Genomic DNA, 27,627 nt, shown 5'->3' on the forward strand with positions numbered 1-27,627 from the left:
CCTCCTGTGTCACTGTGTTAGTATCAGCATCCCCTCACTCAGTCACAGGTGTCCCATATTTATATCTTCCAAAGCTATCTCCACCATGGTGCCAACCTAAATTCTCCAACCCTGCTCTTTCCATCTTCATTTTTATTTAATCTCATACTCAATTTCTCCTGCTTCTATTTTCATCTTCTCTTTTACTCTTTCCACTAATCTTCCTAAAAGCAGAGGCCTTTGTCAGAGTGCTTAAAGTTTTAGTACCAATATTATCATCTACAAAGATCATCTTCATCTCCAGTTTGGTTGAGCATGCATGGGCCACTTCAGCACAGATGAGGAACTCAAAGGGTGTTGCTCTGCACCCCATATAGGACATGTGAATCCCTGACAAAGTAGGCAGCCTTACTATACACTCAATTCAAATTCCTTCTAGCTTCTTGTCATAATAAATCCAATGCTAGTGTCCCTGTATTGGTAAAATATTTAGTGCTCTCTGACTTTCATTCCGCAGAATTATTTGGCAAGAAAATTCTCTGTATCCCAAGATAATTATCTCACTATTGGCTTCAGGAAGAAAGAATATTTTTGTAGCGAATGAGCACATCTGTACTATGTCAGGCTTGGTTAGAGATTAATAAGGGGTACTACTATGCTGCCTATAAATTTTCTTACAATAAATGTCAGTCACAAAACCACGCAGGTTAACTGGTAGCAGCAACAAATTTTGGGAAGACAGGCAAAATCTAAAATTGATCAATGTAAGTTTGTTCAACAATGCTCAAACTTTGACTCAATACAAGCTTACTTTGTTATATATGTTCTTGTGAGTATAACTTGCTTATTATTAAGTATTCCATAGGATTAGCCAAAATTTATTCATATGCTTATGCCCTCATCTAACATGGGTAAAGACAATGAAGTTGACAACTATACTGAAGAATACTGTAAACAGTAAGAACAAGTCCCATTATAAGACCTGGATTTCTGGAAAAAATAAAACATGATATGTGATACTTCTCAGTATCAGGTATTTAGCACATCACCATGAGGAAAATTTCCAGATTCTTTATGATGCTATTCTATAGCCTACAGCCACAATGATGCTTAAAACATTATTTCTTAAAAATCTTTTAACAAGTAAAATCAAAATGAAAAGACATAAATCTATAGTCCAATTGTAATTTGTTATCATGCTTAGTATTTCTTAATTCATTCTGCTAAGATCATCTACTACTGTTTTCATCTAATCTGACTTGCTTGTAGCAAAATAATTATTTTAGCCATTAATTCCTGTATTATTAAGCTCTAGTAGGTCATTCAGAACTCTGAAACTGCAGCTTTTGTTACACCACAAGACCAAATTTAGACATAGAACAATTTTTAATTTTGTTTAGGGTTTTTTCCCTCATTTTTCTAAATTTTAAAAGTGGGTTGTTTTTTTTTTTTTTTTCCCTGATTGCTTAAGTTCAAAGCTTTATTGCATTTGCAAAATTTGTCCTTCTTAAAGTGTCAATATGATATTAGCTTTTCAGGTGAGAAACTTCTTTTTTAATGAAAAGTTCTGTATTGAATTCATTGTGCAACTTTCAGATGTTCATTTATAGACATACTAAACCACTGATATAATAATTCCATCATCATATACAACAACTTGGTAATCAGAATGCTCACACTCCAGTCCCAAATTAACGAGGCTACCATTTTTCATCAGTACATTTCATTCACATACACTATTGTTAATTATAGTCCAAAGCCATGTACATCTCTTTTAACTGCTTCCTCTTATTTTCTTTATGTACACAATTCCAGCAAGTTACGGCAAAAATGACTTTTACTGGCAACTTCCAGTGTTTATATATGATACACACACACACATATAATGTACCAAGTGAACGTTGTTAGATCATTGATTTAATTGTTTAATAGAAATCTTTGCACAAATGTAACATATATTATTTAAAAGGTTGCATCTCAGCCAAATGAAAACAGATCATTATTGAGTTGTGCAAGACCATATCTGAAACACAGGGACAAATCTCTGCCAGATTTCAAGTCTGAATATTTCAAATCTGAACATAACAGTGTTGAGGGAGGAGGGGGGCGTGGACAAAAATCTCATTTTTGCATAATTTCTTTAAATCTTGGCCAAAACAATTTTCCATTTGTCCTCAGAAAGAACTCAGCTGCTTTTTAATGAATCTCTGTAAGAAGTTAACCCTTGGCTTATCCTAAAATGAACCAAACAAAAGGTCTGATGTATTATTCGCACTAGAGATTAAAAATACATAAGTAGAACCAATCTGCACTAAGCTTTCAGAAGACACTTCTGTATAGATAAAGAGACAGAACATCTCAGAATTAAAGTTTTGACCTTTTAAATGTTTCTCTGGTATTTTGGAAGATATTTAAAGGAGAGTTTTGTATAAGTAATCTCTATAATTTTACATTTGCCTAAAGGATAGTAACACTACTTTTAATGAGGGTATCTATTACATTCTAGGAAAATACCATACACAATTCTACTGAACAGTTATAAATATAGTGCATAAAACATACTTAGAAAAAGTTCTATGGTACAGTAAATTAGATGTTTTTCTCAAAAAAAGGAATTTATGACCCATTTTCATCATGCAACCAGGCAAAGCAAGAATGGGTACCCAAACATATAACTGTTCACTGTTCACAATATTTAAAAAACAAACAAAACCACCACCAACAACAAAAAGCAAGCCACAAGTATGGGAAATGTGTAGAAACTGGACAGTTGAGCATTATTCTCAGCAAAAATCATGCAGATCAAATGATGCCTGATGTACTCAGTGCGGATGAAAACTGTGTTATACCAAGAATAAACTCAACTCCAGCCTCCCTTCAGAGAAGATTTTGTTTAGTTTAAGGATACTTCTTTAGGTCTGGTAATAGCCAATTAATTTTGAGATAATAATAATTGATTAGCTTTTTAAAAAATCTTCAGATATAGCTCACCTGCCAATAACAGACAAAAGAACCTTGAAGCAGAAAGCATAAATCATCAAAGGGTGGCCTGCATATGTATATGTATATTTTCCTTATACAAACTGTAACCTTCACCAGCAAGGTGTGGTAAGCTCTGGTCACTTCTACTGCCTCTCTGAGAGGAGTGAAGGAAGCAAGGAGGGATGAGAGGCTAACAACCTGCAGCTGTGCCTCATATCATGTTTCCATCAGCCCCTTCTTGCGTTGTTCCCTTAAGTCTTTTCTCTGACATTGTTAGTAATGAAGTAAATAAGCAGCAAAACAGCCACTTGCAATTTAATCATGTAAAGTCAGGTAGGATAAAACTGAATGGGTACTACTTAGGGAAATATAATAGTAATAGAAGAACACTTTTTTTCAGTGCTATAATAAAATGAAATAAATATATTATTAGGAAAATGCAAGTGCATAAGCCAGAGAATAAAGCTTACATGTTCCCAAAGTACACTTAACGAAAATGTACAGAATAGTTGAGAAATGCCAGTAAAGAGAAAATGAATTGCTTTGACTTTTAGAATTCTGGGATGTAGATAGCTTGCTGGGTAATTGACTGATTGGCTGTTCTGCTACTCTCTGGGTAAGTGGTGCAGCAGGCAGGCTGCTTTCCTTCAGGCTCACCGCTGGCAAATTGGCACTGATACTATACATACATGCACATGCTTTTTTATTTTTAAATTTCTTTGAATCCATGTTTATCCTGTCTCACACACAAGCGGGAGACTTCAATGGGAAATGAAAGGTAACTACATTTATTACAAATATTACCAAACTGGCAGTATTGTTCTGATCTATCAGTTCATAATTAACTAACCTGAATTTATCCTAGCAGCTGATGTAAACAGTACACTCGTGTAGCTCTAAGTTAGAAATTCACAATTATTGATGCTATTCTTAATGTCAGAACATCTACTTATGAGCTAGTAGTAGTACTACCAATATAACATTGCATATAAAAGGATTGGTCTCAAAGTCAAGGTTGATTCAAGCTGCCCAGCTCTACTACTATACTATCTCTATACTGAAACAAGAAAAGGTACCATTTCTAGTTTTAGTTCAGTTTGTGGACTGAAGTAGGAAAGTCAGCAGCAGCTGCTCCCACAGATTACTCTTTTTACATTATCCCATTATTAAGTTTGATAGTAAAATCTGTAAGCCAGTATAAAAGGTTCTTTCACTCATTCTGCAAGACTGGTAATACCTTGTGTGATCCTGTCTGTTTATTGCTGGCTCACCACACTTCATTAGGGTTTGTTTCACATATATACCATATATCATCTTTTAAATGCTATTGAACTACACAATGACTTAAACAGGTCATCAGAAAAGCCTTGGTTTCTGAAAATTTTCTTTATTTCATGGATGCCTGATTGTCGCTCACAAAGAAGTGTACACGTTGATTACCCTTCCCAGTTATTCCCAGCGTTAAGTTTTGTGTAAACCTAATTAATGAAAGTAGTATCTACATCTGCTTTTATGTGAGACTAACTTACCAGGAGAACTGGGCAATCAATGGGATTTCTTCATAGAAATCAGAGACTTCCAGTAGAGTATACTAAAGCAAGAGATTTACAAGCTCTGAAACATGCAAGCATTAAAATAAATAAATAAAAAGCACACAGCTAATGCTCTACAGTCCATTAAAAATGCATGTTTTGGTCCATTGAACCTTAACCTCAGTAAGGCACATGAAGCATTTAAATAAATGAATTTGCTAGGTTCATTTAGCAAAGGAAAGTGTGGCACATCACGTGTTAGCATCTTGCCCAAGTCGAAGCAATATCAGCAACAATTACATGCCTATACCAGCTTTTGCATACGTTGGCATGAGCCCAGGGTCCTGTAGAGTTCATGCTCTGGTTGCTGGCAAATGCTCAACTTCATGTGTCTACTACACATCTTTCATAAACTATGGTTCTATATTCTTTGTAGACATCAGTTAGAGAGATGGTTTCACTGCTCAGCCTGCACCTATCTTTTTTCTTAAAATGCTTGCTATCGAAATGGCTGCTCAGTGGCACACCAGCTATGTTTTCTGAAGAAACATGGGCTGTTCCTGTGAAAAAGAGCGTTGCCTTAGGGAACAGCATCTCCGTAACACAGAGGCGTGGAAAGCTGCAAGGGCTACTGAGAGGCATTAGGCGGGCTGAAGGTATGAAACTTGGCTTAGCTCACTTATGTGAGAATTAAACTCATTCTTTTATTGAGGGTAGCCACATGTTTTCATGCTTTACCAGATTTCTGGAGGAAATGCACCAAAAGTAAATAAGAATACAGGACTTCATGCACACTTATGGAATTTAGTAATTATACAGGTACAGGCTACATGTGAAAACAAAGTACCTCTCCTGCTTTTTCAACACTGGAAAAATCAAACAGATGCCATTATGTGAGAGCACAAATACAATGCCAAAGTACAGATTTATTTTTTTTTTAAATGATGCTATAGGATTCACATACTTAGGAAATTAATATTTCACCTAAAACCTGATAACTCTGGGGAATTTTCAAATGGGAGAGACCTGAAATGAGAAAACAAAACTTTAGTAAATGCATCTATTAGCAAAGTAACTCAACACAGGGGTAAGAAGACCAGAAATTTCCTTACATCAGTATAAATGAAAGAAGAAAGTCTGAATAAAGACTAACCCCTTCCAAACAGGTGCCTTCCCTTGTTCCACATGCATCCTTCACCCTTCTGCTAATATTTATGATTTCACGATACCATTTTTCTACTTTTGTTAAATGTTTTTCCTTTCATCATCACTGCTTAAGATAAATTAGGCCAAGGCAAGTAGAAAAGTAGCAAGTGGCTGAATGGAGAAATTATCTCAGAGATATTAGCTAAGATGAATTTTCTCCTCTTACAGTAAGAATCTGAATATGTGAGTAGATAGGTATACGAAGCCAAGGAGAAACCACTATGCAACAGCATTTAATTTGATTTACACAAATAAACTACAAAGCAACTATCAGAGACCACTGGTCAATTACCTGAATGCAAGGAAATTGAGAGAGAAGGCCTGTAACAAAAGGTCTGTATTTTATCTTCCATCTCTGTGCAGATGACAGTTTGAATAAAATAGAATTTTAAAAAAATGTTCAATTTACTGAACTCTCAGTTCTAGAGACAGCAAAATGAAACAAACCTCCCCCATCCATTCAGTAACATCAGTATTCAATTTGAAAATAAGAAAAAAAAGGAGGAATCAATTCAATGCCATCAGCAGGAAGCTTTCAAGTTTCACTCTACTTCTCTACATGACAATTTGGTCAGCAATGGTTGGCTACACATGACCAGAGAATGTAGCTTTGCATAGACCTCCTAAGCCCTAAAATTCCAAAGAATTTCCCAAAGATATTTACTACATGTAGATGTTCCAGAGAGGTCTTCCTTGTATTCAGCTGTAGGAGAGTTTTACAACACGAATGTTAATCTAAGGTGAAACTGTACTTGTCTGAATATTGAATAAACTGCATTCAAATCCAATTTTTAGACTATTAAAAAACACAAACAAACAAAAACAAATCTTTGCAGATAATAATTTTGCTTTTAGATACATTTCAGGCTTTGTGCCCATACATATCTTTTTAAAGATGTATACATTTTGTGGTTATTTTCATGATGTCAATAAGAGATTATCATATTTTTGGCTTGCTTAGACAAGGAAAGTGAGTATTACACCATTGTTTATAAATGCTGAACCCTAGAACAAGAAAGGGATTAGTTTAAGTTAGAGAATAACAACACGATAAAATGATATGGATAAAAGTAGGCTATAAATACATTTAGATCACAGTTAAGAAAAAGCAGAAATTAAAAAAAAAAAAAGATTGGGAGCAGCCTTCAAATTGTTCAAAATCCACTTTGAAATTGAAACTGATACAGAAGGGGTTTTATGCATGGGCAGGGCTCGCTAGAGTTAGAAATTGCATCTTGTGACATGAATTTTTGCATATCCAGAGTTGAATTGTTTCTGCAAAGACCAGCAACATTTTTTTATTTCATGTCTGATGCAACAGAACACAGCTTCAGGAGCCTCCCTTGCTCCTCCCTTTTCACTGAAAAAAGGCTAAGAGAGGCAACACTGGATAGTTCACGCTGGCAACCTGAACTGGTCCACTACTGAACAAACTTCCTGTATGGGTATACCGTGCTGGCATAGTCATGGTTAAAGCAACTGTCAGGTTTGGTCTGTTAAGGATTTATTGTTTACAGTGGCAAAGACATGTAAAAAGAAAATTTTAAAAACCCCCTTGTGACACGTTACAATTTCTTCTCCACTGACACATTATAAATTTTAGGGACATTATTTTGAACTGAAGTTTCAGTGTTCTCAATGGAGTGCTGGAAAGCAATTAATGGAGTGGCTAGTTTATGGTGTAGATGATGAGAGGGAGAGTTCAACAAATTTTCTTTTTATCCCTGGAAACTCAGCCTGGCTGCAACCCATCCTGGTCTTACATTCCTAAATATTTTTGTAAGTTCACATAGCTCTGTACAGTAGGAAAACTTAATACAGTACTCAAACGTCACTCAAATGGGAGAATTGTCCCCTGTGAGGCACTTGCACTTCTCAGAAATACCTAAAAGCAATTAATGGTACAAAGGGGAAAAAAGCTATCACATTCTCAACTTGGCTGCTGACACAGTACAGAAAACACTGTTTTGTTCTGAACACAATGTACTTTAAATTCCCATTTCAGCTGACAAGCACGCCTTTACAGTCTTTAAAGTAGTATTAACTTACTTTGCATTAAAAAACAAATGTGAATATTGAACATAAAAAAATGGAAAGAATACTTGGTGAAAATAAAAAATGCACCATGTGTCAGAGTGGACACTAAACATTTCTTTCATTGGCCATTAATTACAGCATCATAGCAAAAGTGTTACAGTTACAGTTGAGAGGGTAGGTTTTTTAATAAATTTGGGGTTTTTTTTCAGGTATCTGCAACTAAAATATTTTTTCCTGATTTAGCATCTTTCGTATTTTTTCATAGACAGAAATGAATTGATTTGAAGAGTTTCAAGCTGCCCTTTTGGCTGTTTTCTGGGTTATAAAAGCATGATAAAAATATTTTATTCATGCTTCAACAAGTTGCTTGCATTATGCTAACTCAAGTAGCTTATTTTTAACTCAAACTGCTTATATCTACAAGATAAAGCTCACTAACATCATGTAGAACCATTTTATTTTATTCTTTCAAGTTCATAAGCAAATAAAAACACACATTTTAATTCCAGCACAATGTTCCTCTCTGTATTCTCCTCAGCAAAACACTTTCTAAAGTAAAGCATAGAGGAATTTTGTAATTCTTTTTTACACAGAATATGTGCATAGCTCAGACTATACAAACATCCTCTATAGCTCTCCCAGTCACTTTCTATTTCAAGAACGAGGCAATTTGTGTTAACACAAGACAGCTTATCATGTGCTAAGTCTGCATGCAATTTTCTCGTGAGAACAACTATTTTGTACCTACTTGACACATGCAGCACTATACTACACCCAACTAATCAATTCTGTCTATATTAAGAAGTAGGGAAAAAACTGTCCACAGCTGTTATATTACATCAGCTTTCCTAACTACTTCAGACAACTCATTTTGGGGATTTTTTTTAACTAAATTGGCATAAAACATCGCACTTCTTTCTATTTCTTTTCAAGTACTTTTTTTTTGTTTTTTAACCTTCTCAGAGATCATGGGGAAGTGCAAGGGTCAGAGAACAAGCTGTGGTTTCTGCAGGCATCCCCACAAGTTTTGAGGGCAACAAGCTCCCAGGGCCATTGGGTACCCTCAAAGGATTTATGGACTAGCATGACATGAATGTGTAATAGTATGTTTTCACCAGAGACCTCAGATGCTTGTCTATATACAGGAACTTTCGGGTGAGTAACTTATGTATATTTGTGTTTTCTTATAAGTAAGCAAATGATAAACGTCTGTCCTTTGTTCAACACACACAAAGGTACTAGTAGGCCCCAGAAAACACTCTGTGAGGGAAGGATGGAGTTTGAAGCTTTTCTTCCGATACTGACTTTTCCCTGAGCACACCATGACATTAAGGAGATGTTCCTATTCAGAACCTGCGGTCCAGATACTACCAGATGAGGCATCAAACCTTGGTCTTCTCAAGTGCAAACATGCTAAAGACCACATTGCATATGAACAGAGAATATACTATAATATTTCTTGGAGTTTGAAAACATTATTCCCTCAATAGTCTACAGCTGAGAGATCAAAACCACAAAATACTGAACACAAGGACCCTACTATCAACTTACCTCACAGCTCACTTTGCAAGATTACCTCAGTTATCGACCAACTAACACCAATTTTTATCAACTTGGCTTCCCAGCATGCTGCTCTAACTTCATACAAACTGCCCTTAAACAACATTTCTGCTTTTCCTACCTCTCCAGCCAGTCTGCCATTTCTTTATAGAAGAATTATACAGCTTGCATCAGTCTTAAGTGGTATAGTTCAGCTTTATCATTCTAAAAAGACTCTATTGTGCAAATCCAAAACAGTCAAAATGAAATACTGACATCTATGACAAACATGCTCCTGAAAACGCTGTGTCCTCACAAAATGTTTTTATTTAGTCATGCTAGAATCACCAATAGAAATCTGTTTTGTTGGGGGAAAAAAATGCAAATAGTTACACTCAAAAGTATAGCAATGCAACCTGGCAAACCAATGGCATCTGAACTATATTTTCTATACCACATACAACCAGCAGCTGTCCATTTTGTGCCTAAGCTGAAACTAGTTTCATGCCAGAACTGGAGGAATGTAACTCACACTAGAATGGCATAAATGCCCATGATGCCAACGAGCAGCGCTTGCACTGGCAAGTCTTACAACTCACTATGAAGTATGGATTTAAGAGCAAACACATGGCCTGGTAGCCTGGTAAACCATGTTGTGTCTATCACAGGGGAAAAAAAAAAGCTACCACAAGAACCAAAGAAATGAATGTGGCAGTTTAGGAGGCAAACAAAAAAAAAAAGGCTAACGGTAGAAAAAAAGATGGGAAACACACTTGCTTCTGGACCATATTAAAACTATGAGATTGATTTTACTAACCTATTTTTCAGAGTTAATTACTGCTATTTTTAAACAACACTGTAATATCCAAAAGGAAACATCCTCTCTGTTTAGAACTACTGGCTTTTTTTCACACATTGTGGTGTAGCAGCTCTACATGAGTAGACATACAAGGTATTTTCCTGTTGTCTCATCCTCTAAAATATGTGATGTCTAATAGTCTGTATTGTGCCTTTGTACTGGAAAATAACAAATGACTAGAGGAAAAAATACATTATCTTTCTGTCAGATTACATTACAAGTGCTTTGATAGCTACTTCATGCTTGTAAGACTTAGAGTACATATGCCTATTAGAGAGAGGATAAGGTAATTTTCCTTTTAATTCTAACTCTGCTGTTTCTGACAGTCACTATAACTGTACTCAGCTTTTGCATTACTGAATGAGTAACATTCATAGAATGTAATCAAAAGATCCATTAAGGATCACAGAATTAAAACGAAAAGAGAATTTTTAATTAAGGTTGCCCAGTTTGACTTGTGACATTGATCCCGCATCTGTTTCTCCTCCTCTGGTTTCTCAAGATTTCTATGCAACCATTGCAAATTAAGTATCCTCCTCTGTGCAATTCATTAAAATACTGCCTGCAGCCAAGTAATATTTGCTTTGAAGTATATTCCACCCTGCACTCCTTTTATATGAGGACCAACAGTCCAGTTTTCTGCTCTATGATGTTTTCAAAGCATTCTTCAGGTTTGGTTTTGAAAATACTTGTACATATATTGGTTGTAATTATAGTATTACGTATAAAACTCCCTATTTACACAGCACCTTTATGGATTAAGCACCTTTAAGTAAAAGGCATAGTAGCTAAAAAGCTGTATTTTAATTGAGTGCAATGACTTAAATGCAGCATCTTCCAAGACTGGATGATGGCAAAAGAAATCAGTCAATAAATAAATACTGTCAAGCAATAAAGTTGTCTAACTTAAGCTGTCAGTTGGAAATTTATCCACTATGACTACGATAATTTTAGCTAATTAAGGTGATAGGGCAAATTTCTCATTACAACCTTACATTTTATTGGTTTTAAATAAATAATTTTGTAATTTTGCATGATTTACAAGTAATAATTCCAATATTTTAAATGTTAATGAGGAATCCATGTCTGATGCTAAAAGAAAATATCTTCAAAGTGAGAAACTGAAGATATTCTGGTACTACAATGATCATTTTTGTATCTCCTTCCAGTCTGATGTCAGACTCCTACAAATTTCAACAATCCATGCCATTATAATTATAAGATATTTGAACACTTTAATAGAAACTGGATTTTATGGTACTAACTGGATTTTATAGAAAAAAAAAAATTTGACATGTATTGAATTATTTAAGAATAATTCATTTAAATGTTACAAACTTCACTGACAGATATACAAAGTTAAATATTTAAAGAACACATTCAAGTAGACAGCTCTACCTTCTGCCTGTATCATAATAAACATGACACTGGTATTATTGAGTAACATGACCAAAATTATCATAATGGAAGAGGACCAAGCACCAAAGAGAGGCAAATTCCCAGAGCTTCCAGGCTGTTACCACCACAAAGGAAGACTGGTGGCAGCAGATGTGGAAGGAACCCCAGGATGGGTAAGAAATTGGGTCCTGACCGAGAGATATGGTACAAGCCCAGACAAAAATACATTTCAGTGGCTGATCACGGCATTCACAATCAATGAGAAAATGATATAGCTAAGCAGTTGTGTGTATTAAGCTCTGAAATATACAGCCCAATTGTCTAGTTTATCACTCATTTTTGTGGTAGAAATTTTTTCTCTCCATGCTTCAGGATGTGCCTTAACAAAATATTAATTTCACAAAAAGCTATTATTGTTTTAAGTGATAAAGAACTATTATCTGGGTAAATCTTTTCTTCCCTCTTTCTGATCTGTCTGCTGCTTGATACATGCCTTTTTTTTCCCCATTCCTGTATTTGTAAGGATCTTCAATTCTTTAGTATCTCCAACCCTTCAAACCTGTTATTTGCAACAGAATCATAGAATCACAGAACAGTTTGGATTGGAAGGGACCTTCAAAGGTCATTCAGTCCAACCTTCTGCAATAAGCAGGGACATCTTCAACTAGATCAGGTTGCTCAGAGCCCCATCCAGCCTGGTCTTGAATCTTCCCAGGGATGGGGCATCTACCACCTGTTGCAGTGTTTCACCACTTCCATTGTAGAAAATTTCTTATATATATAGTCTAAATCTCCCTAATTTTAGTTTAAAACCATTACCCCCTGACCTATTGCAACAGGCCCTACTGAAAAGTCTGTTCCCATCTTTCTTATAAGCTCTCTTTAAGTACTGAAAGGCTGCAATAAGGCCTCCCCAGAGCCTTCTCTTCTCCGGGCTGAACCCCAGCTCTCTCAGCCTTTGTTCACAGAAGAGTTGTTCCAACAGGTCCATGTCTTTCTTGTACTGAGGGCTCCAGAGCTGGATGCAGTACTCTGAGTGGGGTCTCACCAGAGTGGAGTAGAGGGGCAGAATCATAGGATAGTTTGGGTTGCAAGGGACCTTCAGAGGTCATCTAGTTTGACACCCCTGCAATGAGCAGGGACACCTTCAACTAGATCAGGTTGCTCAAGAATCACTTCCCTTGACCAGGATACAGTTGGATTCCTGGGCTGCAAGCACACATTGCCAGGTCATGTCCAGCTTCTCATCCACTAGTACCTCCAAGTCCTTCTCTGCAGGGCTGCTCTCAATCCACTCATCCCCCAGCCTGTATTGATACCAGGGGTTACCCAAACCCATGTGAAAGACCTTACACTTGGCCTTGTTGAACTTTATGAGGTTCACACAGAACCACTTCCTGAGTTTGTCCAGGTCCCTCGGGATGGCACCCCATCCCTCAGGCATGTCAACCACACCACTCAGCTTTGTGACATCTGCAAACTTGCTGACGGTGCATTTGATCTCACTATCTATGTCACTGCTGAAGATATTATACAGATGTCTCTGTTTAGACAATAGCTGGTTCTCTGGAAGAACAGTTAATTTCAGTAATTCATGAATTTTCAGAGCTTTCCTTTTTAAGCTCAATATTTATAATTGCCTTAGTACTGAATATATTGCAGGCAAGCATACTTAACACCAATTAAAAACTTTCAGTTGTATTAGCTGCTTCTAGAAGTGACAAAGGGAACTATCCTGATTCACACAAACACTGGCATCATTGTAATTAGAAAGAGAATCTCTTAATCTGACACTGAAACTAAAAGGGTAACTCAAAGTTCAATGAGCACCAAGAGGAATATGAATTGTTTTCAGTCTAGTTTAGTGTGCTTGCACTCCAAGAGAAAAATGATTCCCCATGGCTATTCCCATCCTTCCTCACCTACTGGAATATGCTCAACCACTTCAAACAGTACTGCTGCATAATGAGTTTTTTTGTAAACAATTACAACAAGCCAACACAGTAAGAGACTTAACATGAAAAATGTATTAGATTTCCCCAAGATTCCTAGACAAGGAAAGATAATAGTTGGAGCATTTGTATTTTTGCTCTTTTTATATATTTGAGGTGCAATTAAACAAAGAACTCATTTGTTATCATTAGCAGCTAGATCTAGACAATTTACTAAATACAAGAAAAAGTGGCAGTAAAACTTTAGATGCTTAAAAGGAACTTGTACTGATTTTGCTTGCTCCATATATCTGCAAATAAAATTAACAAAAAAAAAAAAAAAGAAGATAAAACCAAACAGTTTCAGTCATGCCATGAGTACTTACACAACAGATAGCTCTAAGAAACAGATTTTAAAATTGCCCTTTCCCTAAGTAACATCAGAGCATTTACTTAAACACGACTATGTGGCATTTGAGATGTATTAATGTGGTCATTTCAGGTCTCCAAGATTATAAATTTGTTTTGTTGTAAGTACTTGCATGATGTTAGAGGTATTAAAAAAAAAAAACGTTGTACAATTGGATCCTGGCTGTCAGTCCAAAATGTTATTGGTTTATAATAGCTAATATTTTTCTATTTCTAAAACAATCCAAAAAAGATAAGTAATTCTAAATTTCATTTATAAAGTTTCTAACTTTGAAGACACATATTTGTTGAAAATACAATTGCTTAACAATTTCTTTAAGCGTACTTCCAATCCTACACACTGCTGAAGAAGAACACCTCTGTTTCTTCATGTGTGCACATGCACATTTCAAAAGTATAGGCAAGAAAAGAAATGAAAAGGCCAGCAATGTAAAGAATGCAAATTGCATGTTTAAAGAAGGACATCAGTATATCAATACATAAAACCTTTGTGTTTTACCCTTTCATCACTTGAGTTTTGCTAAAGAACATCTAAATACCATATTTTTATACTAGCTGTTTAACAACATGTTTTTTCTTATGGTCTAATTTGTTTTACTTGCCTTTCCTGCCCTTTCATTCCCTTAAGTTAATGTGTTATTACTTCAATTGCACAGCACAATATATAGTTGCATAATGCCATACTGAAAGTAGGTTTTATGCAATCTTATCGAGTAATAACTGGGGAAAACATGTGACTGCATAGCACTGCCACACAGTTGGTAACTTTACAATACAGCAATACTTTAAAGTACACACGATCTAAATGAGACCTGATCAAGCACGACTGATCGATACAGCTAAAAAAAAATAAAAATAAATTTAATGCTAAATTGTTACTAATACTTCAATATTAGTTTTCTTTGTCTAGAAACATGTCTATGAATGTTGGGAAAATATAACAGCAAGTTTCTGTAAAAACAGTTACTGCTGAAGTACTAGTGCCTGGCATGGTTTTCTTCTGGGTCAACTGTGAAAAATATGTGTAATCTTACTTAGTGATCTTTCATCCTGATTTCCCAAGGAAATACTGCTTATGCAATCACAGTCTGTTTGTGTATGTTTCCTTATTTTAATTTGCCGGTTCCCTCCAAATAGCTTCTGAACCCGTTTCAGCCACAGGGGACAAAGGAGTAGCAGTCTCAGAGGTAATTATGCTCCTATAAACTTAATGAAAAAGTACATTTGGTTATGAAACAGAGAGAGAAAGAGAGAGAGACTTAATACACCCACTTCAGAAAATGCCAAGCACAAGATCAACCCCATTAAGCACTGGGAAGCCAATAGCAGAGAAGCCACCACAACCAACTGCCCCCAGCTAAAGGTAACATGGGGAACTATTGCAGGACACAGGCTATCCAGGCAATTGTGATGCAATGGTTGTTGTGCAGGGTAAGAAAATTAGTAGTGTCGATAATGGCTCAGTTACATACTGTTTTGTGCCACTTGACATCAGGATGAGGGTATAAGATTTAGCTTCCTAGTCTAGATCTTGACTTTGGGTCCTGCACAGCTAGAGCACCTGGCCCAACAACCTCAGTCCTTGTCCCCAGAAGTATCATGTGGACTATGGCTGGTCAAATATTCTCAAGCATAAAAAGACTTGCCACAACTATTACTAATAGTATTATTCTGCTGTACACTGTTCAGAGCAGGGTCCATACCACATACTGCCATGATAGTGTATCCACTAGCGAGCTGGTAATCTGCATTAGCTGCCATAGTTCCTTGGGTAGTAGTAACGGTTAAGCCCACTGCCCATAAATGAAAAATAAACAGATCAATAACAATACTTTTAAAAAATCAAAGCGTAAGTCACAGGTTTTTCTATTTAATATATAACTATACCATCAAATTACATAGACTTTTTTTTTTTCAGTTGTTCAGATCCTCCAAATCACTATTTTAACTAGATGAAAGCCTCTGGATTGCTGATACTTACTTGAAAAGACTAGCTCACCATCTCATGGCTTTGAAAGCCCACTTTGCCTTTCTGTTATAGTACTCAGAGCATATGAAAAACTTGAAATGTCTACAGTAACATGCTCAGATCAATGAATCTCCCAAAAAGACAGGACATTGATTACAGACAGGGAAGGCACTGGAACTGAAACCATTACAAGCTGTCAAGTCTTTGCCCCAGGCTTCAGATCCAAACTGAACTCTCAGCCTCCTGAATATGAAGCTGTCTCAACAAGGTGTATCACAGAAATGGGTTTAAGGTGCCCTCTTTAATTTGTAGAATTTGTGGTCTGTCAATGCCTTCCAGTTAAGTTCCATAAAGCACTTCATGTTTTAACAGTTTCTTTATCATACTTGATACAAAAAAGTTTATTTATTTTCTTACCTACATTTCTGATTTTATTCCAAATCAAGGCTTATATAACTGAGCATCAAACAAAACCCAGGTTTAAAGAATGTTTTTATTCTCACATGGTATTTAAGTAAGGATATTAACTTCTTAATGCCTCTTGTTAGTACTGCAAAGTAAGGCAAGTGGTGCAGAGGTGCATCATGATCCAGATGTCATAACACATTTGTGAGTCAGCCTTTCCAAACCAGCACAAGGCAGCAATTCTTAGTTTCTGAAAACCCAAACTAAGTGGAGAGAGAATGCCACCTCTGCAGGTCACTCATGAGTCACTGTTCACACATACACAAAATAAAGAAAAAGCACCTTTTGTGAGAGAGTGTTTTTCAAAGCATTTTTGCAAACTGCCCAGAAAAAATAATATTCCATAAATGTATTTTGATCACTGTTGCTTGTATTTTCTTACAGACATTATTAAATGTTTCATTTTTAATATTAATAAAGTATTAGTAGGTACAGGATTATCTTTCTGTTACTAAAAGGGAAATAACTGTGTCCTCAAACATGTTTTTCCCTGGCTAGCTGGTTGTATTCCCTAAAAACCTAGTATCAGATTTCCTTTTATAGCAGTAACACAATTTAAGACAATCTGAAATAGAAACCTTGTACTACTCATGCTATGGCTGAAAAAAAAATGCAATTTTCTGAGAAGTCTGCAGAAACAAATACAAACCAGCTCCAACTATTTTTTTTTTTAAATGCCTTTCATGCATAATATAAGAGTCCTACAATAATAATAGCTTTAGAGAAATTGATTCTATCTTACTCTTAGAATGGACAGTTAAGGGGCAAACAACCTATGTTTCTCGGTTTGTTTGCTTAAAGTTGCATAAAATGAGAAGTCCTAGTTTGAAAGAACTTCTCAGTGAGTCCTCTTGCTTGAGAACTGCTGAGAAATCACCAGACCTTTGGATTACTGACACTTCCATAATCCAATTCCTGTTGTGACAAGCATTGAAAAACAAAATAAGGGGAAAGTTGTCACTGGGTTAGTGGAGTAGGGCTTCAAACTGTTCTCTGCTCAAAAAGAGGTTTTGAGCACTCCATGATAAGAAAGAGTCAAAATATACAAGTTATTTGGTTCCATCTGAAATGTTACTTCTCCTCTAAAGTTTTCAAGTTTGAGATTGAATGACTTCATTTTCCACAGAAGATAACACTCTTCTGGCTCATGATGTCATGGTAACCACAGAAGAATTACAGACACACATGATTCTCGTCTCTATGGCATTTGCATTACTGATTTTTTATTCTCAACAGGACCACAAGAAGTGCAAAGCCAAATTAAATTAGTAATCCTTAACTCCAGCACATTTGTGTTTCTAAGCACTTGATCTCATAAACATGATGTTATCTTAAAGTAAGCTGGATTTTCCTGCTACTGTACTTCATAAGATTCTCTACCTCCGCTTTCAGGTAAGGAATAAAAGTTCTTATTGGTCCAGTTTGATGAGCCATGAACATAGGTCATAGTTCTCCATTTTAAGCACCTGAAGTACCACTCTTAATTAGCTTGTGTGGAAAAGGCAACGCTGGGGAAACTGTCGTCCAAGGATCAAGAGCACTCATCCAGATATACTTCATCCACACCCACCACTTAAGCAGACTATTCCAACTGTTCTCATGCCTCGCAGCTGAAAATGGGGCTTTGCAGGTATTGATAAGAAGTGTGTGAGACCAGAGAACAAAAAATGCAGCATGTGAAGCTGATAAGAATGTCATCACCTGAATCCTAGCCTTTGCTTCAAGGATCACTTATGGGTTTTGTATTACCGCCATGGCCAAAGAGCATCATATACAGATGAGCCAACACTCAGTCATTTTATCTGTAATGTTGTAAAAAATCAATGTAATAAAATCAAGAAGGTTTAGATGCCAGTGACACTTGAGTCTACACACCTAGGACATATTTTGTTTGCTCACTGTTCTCAATACTGTTTGCAATGTCTTTTCAGGTTGAAATATTTCTCTAAGTAGATGGCTAATGAAGCTTTTAAAATTACATGCTCAGTATCACTCACCAATGTAAATTAAAAGAACCCAAAGGAAATGTTTTCCTCTACATCTAAACACTAATGCTTTACTTGCAGTACATTAGAATTTAATTTACTAATTTCCTTTCTTGCAATACATTTGTAATCCTATCCCCTAAATTGTTTTGTCTAAATATTTGTAAACTTCTTTATAAACCTCATATCATTATTACACCTAGATTAAACCAGATAGTAAACAATATACAAATACTTGTAATTCCATGTTGTTTAAAATTGTCAATATTAAATAATTATTTGTTACATCTATAACTGTATGCAGAGAAAAGGTAGTATTCCTTTACAAAACTGTTCAGATAGTTAACTTTACCCTAACACTTCAAAGTGCTTAAGAGAATGCTCCAAACCTTGAAACACATTGTTTATTTTAAAATCGCAGTTAGAATATTCAAATACCACAATATCATATACTTACCCACCTTATTACACAACCATAAACAGCATGCACATCACACACATATATAGTAAAATATTATCTAAAGTTGATTTTAATATGTAATTTTTTTAAATATGGAAACATTTATGAAACATAGAATCCATTCATGAATACAGCGGCTACTTTATATCTACAGCTCTACATAATTAAGGTAATCTTGCAAAGCAATATAAAAATAATATAGCTTGAGCTGTGAGAGATATTGTAAGATAGGCATGATATAATTACTCATTTCAGATGCACTGGCAAAGTTGCCTATAGATATTAAAACCAGTCTTTTAGACTTGCTCATATAATTATTCTCAAATGAGTGACTTACATATAAAGTAGTGGTTTACAGTATAGCTGTTACTGCTTATTTGTTCCAAAGTTTTCAAATGTTTTCTACCTAACTCATTTGTTTCTCCAGAGCATCTCTTCTCCGCTCCAAATATTGGCTAGAAATACACACTCATGGACCTTAATCAATGTCATTGTCTGCTCCAGTGATAAATGCTGTCCAGTTTCTTTAGAATATAATTTAAACATAGAACAGAATTAAAATTAGAATAGAAATGCAATGGAAGTATTGGAGTCCAATGAGTTAAATAACCCCAACTACATGTCAGGTTTATTAGTGTTACCATTACATATACCAGTCTTCACTGTGATAGCATACATAGTGTAGTACAAGACTTTGACTGGATGTTTATTTTAGTTCCAAACTGATGACAGTGCTTTCCTGTATTTTCCACATCCATCCCCATTCACTAATTTTTTTGCTGTTTCTTAACTTCATGACAGCCTAGAAACTCTACCATGCAATACGGTACATAACATCTCAACTTCATTATCTGATGCTTAGTTTCATATATAAAATAAAATGACTTTTTAATCAAAGGTGGAACTAAGATGAACAGTTACTCACAGCCTCTCCAGGGATCTCAGTCCAAAGAAAGAGCCATTCTTCAACCATAAGATCTTGTTGTTACTCAGAATCCTACAAGAAGTCAGGAAAGAATTTGGTTAATAGAACATGATAATTCCACCGATTAAAAACATGTAATTATAGTAAATGACTGCTCTGTAAAATACTAATCAGTAAATTCTCTGCTTCATTTGCATTTTCCCATCATAGCAGCAAATAAAGATTGCCATTTCCTGAAGTGTAGAGTTTCTTCTTTATTACATAAAAGCACATTCAAAAAATATGTCAACAAATGAATTTTGGCTTCAACTTGAAAACTGTAACACCGATAAATGCCCAAACTTCACTAGTAAATTCTAATTTACCACTGGCAAAGTATTTGTTGGGCTTCCCGGTCAACAAAAAGGCTGAGGAAGCAAGGGGAAAACTGTTCCAGCAGATCAGAGGACAATACAGTCACTTTGCAGTGGTTGCTATAGCAAGGATGTACAAAGAATGATACTATACACGGCTGACAGATACATAGCAAATATTTAATTTTCTATAGGAGAGACAAACAGAAAAACACCCCTTTACTGCAAAAACAGACTAGTCTGAAAATGTTTTCCTGTATCAACCTCTGCATAATAGAAATTCAGTCATTAAACTGTGCCTGGCCCATCAAGTGCCACTGCTATCAAGTACACACGTAAACTGGTCCTGCATACAAGCTGTTGAAAAAGTTGTCTAGTCTTCCTCTCCATGTTAAACTACTCTCCATGTCACTAGTGGCTCTTACTAGTTTAGGGATTTTTCATCACTATATTTTACCAGCTACTTCAGAAGCAATACAAGATGAACATTTACTCATTTTGAACATGTTACTTCTTAAAAAACTTGCAATATACAAGAGAAATGCAATTTCTCCCAGAAGCTACATATTTTTTTTAAACTGATCTAATGATTATGCAGTGTGCAGAAGAAATGTTTGTCTCTGAAAAAAATCTAATTCCAACTGCTTGAGGAATTAGTCTTTAATATAACATTTACAAAAAATTACACTTCTCTAGCACACAAAATTTAAGTTCAAAATAAGAGACATAGCCTGCAATAAAGACAGAAACAAATAAAAAAACAAAACTCAAAATAAATTTATCCTCTTAACTAGCAAACTTGACACTTTGTGAATTGATTATTTGCTTTTGCAAAGTTTTAAAACAATCTGTTACATGAGACTATCTTGTCTTGCTCTTAGCATTTCCCATTGTATATGAACAGTAAGTGCTTTGCCCCAGCATACACCAACTACACAAAATCTCAGGTCTAGGTGAGTTGAAATGTAACACCGACCCATAGTGAAACAGAAAATAATTATTGATGTAGGAAAGTTAAAATACTGCAATGTTAGTTAGATTTGGAGATTTTTGCAAGTTATTTCTTAAATTCATCAAGAAATATGTGTAAATATATTTTGACGTGATTTGATGGCCCACTGTCAGAGAACATGGAGAACAGAGCAGTTCAGATCTGACCTGTACATTATTACACTGTGTTGTTATTGAAAACACTTGTGCAGCAACATTAGCCTCACCCAGAACCAGTCAGTATAACTCGCAAATGGCAACTTGGGATCATTTGTGAACACTTACACACAGATATCTTAAAGCACATGGAAGCCTATACTTATGACAAAAAGTAAATATGCTCCAATATATGCCACCAACTAAGTAACTTCATGTCACAAGATCCTCCTTCTACTTCTCAGATTAAAAATCAAATGTATGATATTAAATATTTCTCTAATGTACCAACTCTTCACTACCATCTTAGCACTACATTTCAGCCACAACATGAAAGACTGCAACTGTTTCAATTTGTCGTATTTGTCAGATTTTCTGAACTGTTTAGGTGCCCATGCAGTGACTAAACTGGAAAATTGTTACAAAATTCTGAGTATCAAACTAGAAACATGAAACGTTCTATTATTTCATTCTGTTCTTTTATTCACCTTCTCTTCTGAGGCTACACAGAACTTGAGTCAGTGAAGAAAATATTAATTCCCAAAATTAAAATAGTCTGGGCTTGGAAAGACTAACATCATGAATTCCACTTCATATTGTGTCATTTGGTTATATGCAGTGTTACAGAGAGACCATCTTTGAGGTCTATAACAATGACATTAGATACAAATATTGTATTTGGACTGTTCTGCATATCCTAATTTGCAAAGATATGTGCACTTCAGAAATCTCATCTGGCTTAGATACAAGTAGTTCTGTATTTGAAATATTTTCCTGGTACCAATTTGTTTTTCCAGCTCAGAAAAAGAGAGCAGTCTGAACTTTGCTGGCAACTCCATGAAAATGCAGCACAAGTCAGCAACACGTGGGTCTCCTACTCTCTACCTCTGAGTCTCCTTCTCTATGTCCCTAAGCACGAACATTGAAACCAGTATCATTATTCCACATAAAACAAACTTGTAGAAATAAAAGAGAACTATCTAACTAGTAATAAATCACAAGATTAAACAGAACATTTAGTTCATAAATGGAACACTCAGTAAACACAGCTCATGTTCTGCAATTCTGCCATCTCATTTAGTCATTCACTTTTATTTTTCTGAAAGATAAACTGAGTCTTAAAAATATAACAGATCCCATAAAATTAAAAAAAAAAAAAAAAATAGAACTTAACTATGTAAATTTAAGTTTCTAAATGAAACCCTTCAAATCTTTACACCAGACTTTCACAGAGACTTTCATATAGGGATCACATTTCCAAAATTAAGTTTCCTTCAGGACCTTCTCTACAGTGCCCACTAAAATTCAGCTTTTATAAACAAAGTAACATGGGCATTATAGTTAAAATATTAATCTTCTTCTGTTCAGAAACACAACTTTAGAAAATACTGGCATTCCAATAAGGTCCACGGTGTGGGGGGAGAAATCTTCTTTAACAATTAATATGAATTATCTACATTTCATTCAGCTGGTTGGTATGCTACATGGGAAGAATCCACCTGTTTTTAATCAGCTTTAGTGATGTCCAAAACCTGGCAATGAGCTGTTATCAAGAAGGATTTGGTTTACACTGAAGACCATTTCTGTGAGTACAATGAACAGCTGGGAAACCTAAATCACATTATTTATCATAGAGTAATGAATCACTCGTTAAACTTTTGATGTAACTCATAACATTCTTCCCTTCTGAGGACATTTGCTAGAAGGGAGGAAAGTTCTGGTTATAATGTTCAACATACTACCTCAGACTGAGCCTTAACTACAGATGATGAAAAATCTTTCCAAGTAATCAATGTCTGGTCAAATTGTGGCTCTTACTTTTGATGCTGAAATTACACAGAATAATTTTGTATATCACTTCTTCAGAAAAGTAACAGAATGGATACGAAATGTATGATATATTGCGAAATAGTTAGGTATGTCTTTTCCCTTGAATACACTCACGTGCTTACAGGGAAATGTTGGTTCTTAGAGAACTGCAGAAATTTTGCAGGAAAACAGAGACATGAAGAGCATCCTTTTCTTGTACTTAGAAATGCAAAGGTTTGGTGGATAAATACATAGGGAAAAGGTGCTATTCATGTATTTATTTTTGGATAGTTTATAACATAATCATAACTTTAAGATGCAACAGAAACTGAGTTATTTCTTTTATTAAAAGATTAAATATAGTTTAGATTTTTAAAATTAATCACCACTGTGCACCCATTATGATTAAGTATTTATCACCTTTTATTTATTCACAGCTTTTTCACTTGTCTTTGTTTTCACATGTGCTACTGAATCACAGCAATACATATTGTTACACATTGCAACTAGGCAGCTGGTTTAAATAATTATCAGTTTCTAGCCATGTGCAAAGAATCTCACATTTTCAATATTTTATTCCAAGGAGAGAAACACTAAGAAAACTATCACACTTTATTTCCTTGAAACTTTTTTCCAAAACCAAAATTGACTTAAAATTTTACTTTAATAAATAAATAAGTGAAAGTTTCCTGGAGAAACCTTCTGAGAAGGTACTTATTTTAAAGTTTAGTTTGCAAACTGTCTTTGCACCATATATAATGATCCAAACCCCAAGTAACTGGAAGTTAAAACAGTGGTACTTTCAGCCGTAGTCCTCACAGAATACTTCGACCTGAAATAGTGCTGAGGAGAAATCCACTAGACAGCACCACTCCAACGATCAGACACATTATGATCTGTTTGCTTACTGCATTGACCTTTCCAAATCTTACATCTCTGCTGCTCCTTCTCCCAAGACACTTTAGGGAGTTTACTGCAGGAAGCAGGTTCAGAGGACATTAACTCTACACATTTTTACACCAGCTTTGTCCTTTCCCAGCTCTGTGAAAGCCTCCAGCAGTATTCCTGCAGGCTCTGAAGGGATATCCTTCAAACACCCTCTCCTGGCCTACAGTGACCCCCTAAAGCATGTAATCTATACATGTAGTTTCACAATGCAAATGTACTTATCTGGTGGGCTGTGACACAGGCTGTATGTTATTTCATTCATCCTGAAGTGGAAACAAACCAACCAACCTCACATGTATACAAGGACTAGAATCATGCCAAGGAGCACACTGACAACTGAGAAACACAGACGGTCAATGAGTCATTGCTTCTGCCCTCTCCTGGACCTTGTTCTTTAGCAGTATAGACATACCTAAAAGATGAATTGTTCTAATGGGCTACAAGCCATCTCTCTGATTTTATTTCTGGTTCTTCCATTTGAATTAAACAAGCCACAAATCACAGTTTGCTTAAATTGATGCTATTCTTTTTGTGAAACCACTGAAAGTGTAAAAATACATAATCCTGCACAACAAAGTCTCATTCAAGTATAAAGCATGCACAGTATAAGACAACCTAGTCTCATATTTTAAAAAGTATAAAACAAAAAGCTCTCAACTGGAACACAAGCAAACTTCAGCTTCCTATAGTCGCTCAAGCAGAGACAATCTTTTCATGATGCTTTCAAAGTTAACAGACTTGGGTTCACTTGACATTACAAATGAAACAAATTCCACATCCGAAGCTTCTTCAGTGAGACAGTTCTGCATCCCACCAGTAAAGCCTAAAGACTGTGAGCTCACACAGCAGTGCATCCACAGAGAAAGCACAACTCAGACAACCAAATCCAGGAAAGACAAGACATTTAATTGAAGACTGCTATTTCCAAATGTATAGTGAATGTACAAGGAAGTGTGACGCATTACTAAAAAAAATATGTATTTCCTCTGATAACACTCACAGGAAAATTAAAAAAAAAAAAACCACACACAAGGAAAAAAAACAAAACAAAACAAAACAACACCCAAAATTCAGGAAAAATCAGAAAAAATAAGAGAAAACAAACAAACAAAACAAAAAAAAACCACACACACACAAAAACCCAACCAATACTCAAACTTCAGGAAAAAAAAAAACAAACAGAAAAATGTCATCTTCCACCTGATTTTCTGCTGAGCAGCCCAGGAAGTGGTTCAGACCAGACTTGACTCAGTCCTGTGTCTAGCTGACAGATAATGTGAACAACCAATGTCTAGAAAATTAATCCCTCTGAAATGGTTTCTTTAAGGCTCACTCATGAAGACCAGCCAAAGCACAATGAAGTACTACAGGAGACATCAACCAGGAGATCAACCATACCCACCTCTGCTGTGCTCTTCCTCTTAATTTCTGTTTGATTTTCTACCTCTCAAGTAAAAGGTGTGTTAGATGGATATTCAGGATAAAGCTCAGATAAGATTGCATCTGGGACCTCTGTGTTGGAGTGGTGTTATGAAATGGTTTTTCAAGTTCTGCAGTTTCTCTTACATACTAATTTCAGTTCAAGCAGAGGGTAGTATCTTTTATTTTAAAGTAAAAATGTAAGTCGTAATAGTAGTAGCTCATTTTTCATGGAAGCCTAATTCCAGTTGACATGTGCAGTTTAAGCTGTTTGTTCTCTTTACACTTGGTATGTCGTTAGATACAAAAGGAGTGTGAGCAGACATCCTAGGAAATACTTAAACACAGTGGTGGAGAAAAATGTATTTAATTTCTTTGTGGTATAAGAATAAGATTAGAATCATTTATATTGAAATGTTAGAGTATAAAATGAAAAAGTATTTTTAAAGTTTTAAAACCCTTCTTGGTAAACCAGAATATTGTTTATTCCCACAACATCCATAATTAATTGAGAGTTGCACCATAAAACAAATTAAGAAGGAGCTTGCACCGCACCAGAAAAATAGCAGGAATAGACAGGAAAAAAAGAATGCCTGCTTTTTGTGCCACATATATGAAGACATATGGAGCTATCATAAAATTCAGGTAGTGATTGCACTTTTTTTTTCCTCCAAGCTGAAGACCACAGCTGAGCTACTGCCTAGGGCTTCAACAGATTGAACAAGACAGAAAAACGATTGGAAGGAGTATTGACAGATCACTAGATGAATGTGTGGCAGACACTGACATAGTTTGATAACCAAAGAGAAAGAAGGAAAAACTAGAAAAAATATCCAAAGTATGTATCAATTCATTATATATCACTATTTGTGCACAGTAATTCATAGTCCCTGCTACTCTGTCCAATTTTGAGAACAGCAAAACTCAAAAAAAGCATAAAGATAAGTTATCAGAATATTAAAGATGTATCTAACAGTCTCAAGTGCCACTTCTCTTCCCTAAGGGGATTGTGGCCCATTGTATTGTCTTTTCAAACTAAACAGTGTGTTGTCAACATTCTTAACCAGAATCATACAAAAATCCTGTAGAAGCTAATAAAACCTAGTCACGTAGAACCTCTAATTCTAGCTGGTTTTATCATTATCTTCAGTATGTACCAGCTTTTGTTAAACACATTCATGTGCAGCATAACCAATCCCAAGCATTAGTGAAAACAGAAAAATATTCAAAAATAACCTTCCATTGTAGATAGTATGTTACATGTGATGAAAAATCCCAAACAGCTATAGCCAAAGAAACAATAACGGTGTACCAATTCTCCTTCTAATTACAACAGTACCAGAAGAACAGATATTTCCAGATCTTGACACTATCTGATAATGACAAAAGAAGCAATGAAACTACAAAGCACCAAGAAATTTTCTTGTAGGTAATTAAATACTTAAAGTCCTGCCAGAAATGCAAAGAAATGCTTATAGTCTGTCATACATATAATGGAATGTAGGAGAAACTGTAGCTGACTATTCATGTTATGGAAACACAATACTGCTTTTGTGAAAGATCACTGTTCAATAGCCTCATTTTCAGCAATTCAAAACATAAGGCAAAACTCTTATTTTTGTTGCTTCTGTGTTCATACAGGTGGCTTTTCATCAATAGTCATCTTGGTTGATATGAGACTTCTAGGTCACATTCAAAATAACAAAGCCAGACAGCTCTTGCATAAATCATCACATGAACCAATTTAATTAACTAAAATCACATTCAAGAACATTTTTGTATAAGCAACATAACAATTCAAACAGTAAACAAAATACTATCATCACTAGCAGGACACACAACTCATCTTCTCCCTAATAGTGGTTCAGTGGTATTAATGTATTAAACAAAAGGCGGCAGCAAGGTCACTCTCAAGTAGAAATTTTAATACGATTTCTTAACAGTGGGAGAGTTAGAGCACCCAGCTTTTGAAACAAGCCGCACCTGCTACAGTGTGATATTCATTTACTGAACAGAACATGAAGCAGCAGGAATCAAAACCTTATTAATATGACTGTAAGTATTTCAGAAAAGAAATGAGGTTGTCTATTTTGTGACTTTTGCCAAGCATCAGCAAATTTCTGAACTAGATTATTATCTTAAGTAAAATTGTTGTTTCCACAAGAACTTTAAGATGTAAAGGTTATATCTATACATCAGTGAAGATCCAAAGTATCTTACAGGATTCTATGCTCGAATTTTAGTTGTATTCAATAA

At 35.4% G+C, this 27,627-nt stretch overlaps 1 protein-coding gene across 1 annotated transcript in view; it reads right to left on the bottom strand.

Moving 5' to 3' along the window:
* The window catches only part of LOC308042479 (adhesion G protein-coupled receptor A3-like), a gene marked incomplete at both ends in the record, with an annotated part of 272,332 nt that overhangs the window by 210,909 nt on the left and 33,796 nt on the right, over positions 1-27,627 (bottom strand). Inside the window, one exon of the mRNA XM_080347921.1 lies at positions 19,697-19,768. Coding sequence (XP_080204047.1) covers positions 19,697-19,768 — 72 coding nt within the window. The remainder of the gene's footprint in view (positions 1-19,696; positions 19,769-27,627) is intronic.

This window comes from Nesoenas mayeri, assembly GCF_963082525.1.
Source record: "Nesoenas mayeri genome assembly, chromosome: 7".
In the NCBI taxonomy this organism is placed as follows: Eukaryota; Metazoa; Chordata; class Aves; order Columbiformes; family Columbidae; genus Nesoenas; species Nesoenas mayeri.